The sequence below is a fragment of the Tupaia chinensis genome, unplaced genomic scaffold (genome assembly GCF_000334495.1).
Source record: "Tupaia chinensis unplaced genomic scaffold, TupChi_1.0 Scaffold000292_1, whole genome shotgun sequence".
NCBI classification, from domain to species: Eukaryota; Metazoa; Chordata; class Mammalia; order Scandentia; family Tupaiidae; genus Tupaia; species Tupaia belangeri.
In genome coordinates this window covers 2954275-2959237 of record NW_006159777.1, presented here as the reverse complement: position 1 = coordinate 2959237, position 4963 = coordinate 2954275, and the positions used below count along the sequence as shown (strand labels likewise).

General features: G+C 62.2%; 1 protein-coding gene across 1 annotated transcript in view; it reads right to left on the bottom strand.

The window, feature by feature from the left end:
* NFRKB (nuclear factor related to kappaB binding protein) overlaps positions 1 to 4963 on the bottom strand; it is a 23180-nt gene that overhangs the window by 9128 nt on the left and 9089 nt on the right. The window contains 9 exon segments of the mRNA XM_027772703.1: positions 113 to 158; positions 229 to 289; positions 1259 to 1302; positions 1404 to 1483; positions 2525 to 2590; positions 2830 to 2956; positions 3158 to 3266; positions 3770 to 3950; positions 4275 to 4359. Of these exon segments, the coding sequence (XP_027628504.1) occupies positions 113 to 158; positions 229 to 289; positions 1259 to 1302; positions 1404 to 1483; positions 2525 to 2590; positions 2830 to 2956; positions 3158 to 3266; positions 3770 to 3950; positions 4275 to 4359 (799 nt within the window).

The following is a 4963-nucleotide window of genomic DNA, read 5'->3' as shown; positions in this document are numbered from 1 at the left end:
CCGCGGGAGAGGCTGGGCCTCGGGGCCGGGCCAGAGCAATGGGGCGAGCAGACACAGGTTCATCCCCTCGGGAGAAGAGCCCCTCAGAGCTGGCCTCCTGTGCTTCCCTCACCCTCTATCCCCGCAGCAGCCAGGGTCTTCTTGCAGGCATGCACACTCTGGCCAAGTCCGGCTCAGAGCTGCCCCTGCTCAGCCGCACAGGGCTGTGTGGCCTCTGGGCCCTCTCACCTGCTCCTGGAAAACGCGCTTCTCCTCGCCGGTGCTGGGTCGCACCACGTAGTCAGTCCTTCTGGAACACACAGAGTCCTATTAGCTCCAAGGACTAGCATGTGGGTCACAGACCCCACCTCCTCTGCAGCACCCAGACCATGCCCTCGGCAACCTGAGGAGAGCCCCTCTCTATGTCGATTCTCACAGAGGTGGGGCCTCCACAGTTCAGCCCCTCCCAGGGAACTCCAGTTGGTATTTCCAAATCACTCGATTCTTAGGAACCCAGAAAGGTGCTGGCACTGAGAGGCTGACGCTGACCCGCGTTCTCGGAGCCGCTGCTGAGCAAGCCCAGCCTAACGGCAACACAGTCGACCTTCAAGGAGCGAAGGACTGAGGGTGCGTCAGACGACAAGGGTGTCCCTGCACCCCCGGGATCCGAGTTCCCCAACAATGTGAGCACGTCTGCCACCCTCAGGCCTCCGTGCAGACATCCGGGGCCCTAATCACAGACGCACATAAGGCTGGGAACGGCAACCTGAGGCGACGGGTCAGGGCACTCCGGGGCTGGGAGCCAGGGCGCCCAGTGCTAGCTGGTCGGAAGCCCTTTGCCGCACGCCTGACTTCCTTGACAGCTAAAGGAGGACGGCGGAGTGCCGACTCAGGGGGGAACACAGGGAGGGCACAGGGGCAAGAGCACGCCTGCACACGCACATGCACACGCGGGCCGACGGCCCTTGGCCGCACGCCTGACTTCCTTGACAGCTAAAGGAGGACGGCGGAGTGCCGACTCAGGTGGGAACACAGGGAGGGCACACGGGCAAGAGCACGCCTGCACACGTACACGCACACGCGGGCCACCTGCCCTTGTGCCTGGCAGATCTGCTGACAACTGTGCACTGCCTGCTCTTGCTGCTTGGGCAGGGGGGAGCCCCGGGCCCCAACCCCTAGCATCACGGCAGCTCCAGAAAGCTAAGCAACATCGGCCCAGCCACGGCAGCACCGCAAGGTACGTGCCACGGGGCGGTGCCCCTCACGGGCGCTTACTCACACGCGAGGAACAGGTGTCATGGCATCCGAGCCGTCCTCGTTTTCCTGCTGGGGAAGGAGACATCAACAGGTAAACAGACTGCAAACTGGCCAACGCAAGCACCCTGGCGGCCAGGGAGGAAGGCCGGGCCTGGTTCCAACCGCACCTTACAGGAGGCCTGGTCTTTGGTCTCCAACCACAGCTGGAAGAGCGCGGCCAGCTCCTTTTCGTTATCCTGGGACTGGCCTGACGAGGAACAAAAGGAAAAGGGTAAGACAGAGACCTGAGCTGCTACCCAGAACCCTACTCTCTCCTCGCTCTGCCTTTCTTTGAAGCGCCTAACCCAGTCTCTCAGCCCTAGGTGCCCCTAAATCAGCTAGAACTTCTCAAACTACCACACGCGGGCTCCACCCCGACCTGGGATCAGAGCCTCCATCTCTGCTTTCCAGACGCTCCCAGTGGGCTGTGCAGACAGCCAGACTTGGGCCCCGCCTTGCCTTCTGACCACAGCCACCTGGACCTCCCGCCTGCCTGCCGTCACCCCCCAGGGCTTCGCTGGACCACTGCACCCCCCTGCCCATTCTGTCAGGCCACGTCCGCAGCCCTTGTCCCCTCCCGCCCACATTCCAAGTCCCTCACTTGCACAGCAGTCCTGCCAGGAGAGCAGCCCGAACACCCTGGCACTACCGTGCACTATCCCCAGTTACGGACCAACGACATTCCCCGAGCTCCACACAGACGGCTGAGGCGGCCAGGAAGACACCGAGGCCAGGGAGCCGGGTCCCATGTGGCTGAGGGGTCTGAGCCCAGCCCCGGCAGCTTGCAAAACACACTAAGAGCACGAATGCTCGCCTAACATCCCCATGGCAGAGGTGGGGGGAGACGGCGATATGACCATGCCTCATCGGGGCTCCTTTCTGCCTTCCTCTCAAAACTTTTTTAAACAGAAGAAAAAACATACAAAAAGGTGGCAGGCAACACAATAACGGAGTGAGAGCACCTCTCCGGCCCTCGGCGGTCTTCCACACTCCGCAAGGACAGTCCCTGGACCTCCTCCTCGCCCACAGTGGCTCCCTCACCTCTCCCCTCCCACTTCACCCTCAAACAGCCCACGACAAAACCTCCAGCGGCCTGAGTCCACCATGTCCTCCTCCCCTCCTGCTGGAGGGGGCCCTGAGGGCTCCTGCCTGAAGCAGAGCAGACAGGCCCAACACCGCCCTGGGGACGAGAAGCGAGGAGAGGAGGCGAGAAGCGAAGCCAGCTTTGGGGCGGAGCGTGCACACTCACCTAGCAATTTCCACTGCTGGGTTTTCTCTTTGAATTCAACAAATGGAGAGAAGCTGGAAGGAACAGCTGCAAGGAATGGATCGCGTGAGCAAACACACAGGTGAGCACGCACCGAACTCAGGACGGGCAGCTGGTGCCTGAGCTCAGACACAGCTCCAGAACATTCCACAGCGTCTCAGGACAGCAGAGACCACGAGGCACAGTGCGCACAGAGGCTGAAGGGTCAGATGGCCAGAGCCGCGCTCCACCGTAAGCACTAACGGGATGAAGGGAGAGGCACCGCCACTACGCTGAGAGCACCTTACCCCGGCTTTCTCCAGCGAGATACTGCAAGGCTGGGAGCACCAGCTCGGCCCAGTTGGGGGCCGCAGAGAACCAGCTGTTGAGGGAGCTGGCCGGAGATGCCTGCCAGTCCAGGACACGCTCCTCCAGCTGCAGACAGGAAAGAAAAGCCGTGCCCGGTTATTTCTCCCACTCCAGCAGCTCCATGGGAGGCTGGAGAGAGCTGGCATGCCTCTGTGCAGGGCGCCCGGGTCACCAGGCGTGAGCGCAGTGCCTGGGGAGGAGGCATAGGCCACCGACACCATGGACAACGTGGACACCCGATGTACACCGACGTCCCAGAGCTCTCACCGTGGGCAGGCTGGCCTGGCTCTCCAGCAGCAAGACCTCCAACAGGAGGGAGAAGAAGCTGGACGAGATCTCATTGATTCCGAGGCAAGGCTTGAGGTCTTCCAGGGGCCTGAGGAGGGAAGGAGCACGTCAGCAGCACCCGAGACCAAGGCTACACCCCTGCCTGGCTGGCGGCCCCACGGTCCTGGCAATCACCAGCTCATGGAACAGGCACATGGCCTGAGGTGAAAGACGCCAGTCCTACACGGCTCGAACCCCGAACCCCGAGCCAGCAGCCTGAAAGACACGCGGGGCACACGTGTGCTTGCCCCAAATCCCGACAGGATGAAGCCGGAGACGGGACTAGAGTGAGACCACACCCACTGGGGGAACTTTCTCCCTCTCCCTCACTCTCCCCTCTACCTCTCAGGGCAGCTTACACGGTCTCTGACAGTTAATGTAATTTTTAGTTAAAAAGGCAAAAAAGAAAAAAGGAAAAAAGCAGAACAGGACGCACTTTCCGACAGGCTCCCCGGGACTCCTGCCCACTCCGCCGGTGCCACCGCGCCCTGGGGCTGGAATGGCGGGGCTACCCACCGCCCCAACCTTTCAGACCTGGCCTGGCTCACTTACTCCTCCTTGACAGCGGGTGCTGCCAGCGGGGACGGGGCCTGTGAAAGAGGTGGGACCCCCTCACCACTGCCCAGCGGCTCAGCCAGGTCCTCGGCCTCGGACTTGATCGTTTTCATTTTCTTCTTCTTCTTCTCCTCTTTCTCCTTCACCCTTTTCTTAAGGACGGCCAGGTCGTAGAGGGCTGAGAAGCGAGCGAGGCAGGCTCAGGGCTGCCACACCAGGAAGGGCCGCACCTGCCCAGCCCTCCCCAGCCCGCAGGTCAGACAGGAAAGTCGCAGTGAGGAGACCTTCATCTCGGGGAGCTATCGGTCAGTATTAACAGCTGCTAAACAGCTGCCCATTCTGGATTCACTCCCCACCTCCAAGTCCAAGCCAGGCGGTAACGGGGCAAAGCCAGCAGCACGGGGGCCATGTGGTGTCACTGGTCCTGCCACGTGTCCGTCAGCTAACCACTCTTAACACTCACAGCCAGGAGGAGGCCATGCAGAGACCCACAGCTGCCTACCTGCCAGGGAGCCCTTGCGGCCGGCGTTCACCCGGGTCATGATGTCGCTGAGGCTCAGGTCCCCTGTCAGGAGGTCAGGGTGATCCTAGGTGACAGTCAGGGATCTGTTACCGAGGGCCGGGCAGAGTGCAGCACAGCGGACTTCCCATCTACCCAACGAGACATGGCACACCAGGGACGCTAGGGAGGCCATGCTGATCCAGGGGTATGAGGTGAGGGCTCCTGTCCTCACCGCGGACAAGGGACACCCCGCTGCACCCAGCCCTGCGCACGGCCTTCCCTGCACCCGTCTCGCCACACACTGTTGCATCTTCCTCTCAACGCGGGCTTTGGAGCGATCAGGGATCTGCCCAGTGCGATAGAGAACTCAGCTCCACTCCCACTGAGGGACTCACCCCATTCCCCGCCCGCGGGACTATCCTCCCCTCGACAGGCACCGACTTCTCCGCACTCCGAACCAGTGAACGGGATGGGAAAGGGCAGTTAGAGCAAGAAGCACCCAGGGCCTGGCCTTTGGCTCTGCTGATCAAAGGCTGCACCGAGGGCGGCCCTGGCCCTCTGCACTGGTGAGAGGGAGACAGGCCATGCAGCCAGTGTCGTAGGGCCAAGGCGGGTGCCATGCTGAAGGCGAGCCACGCCGCGTCAGAGCACGGGCCATGCCGTCTCAGCCCCGACGCTGACCGGCCGCC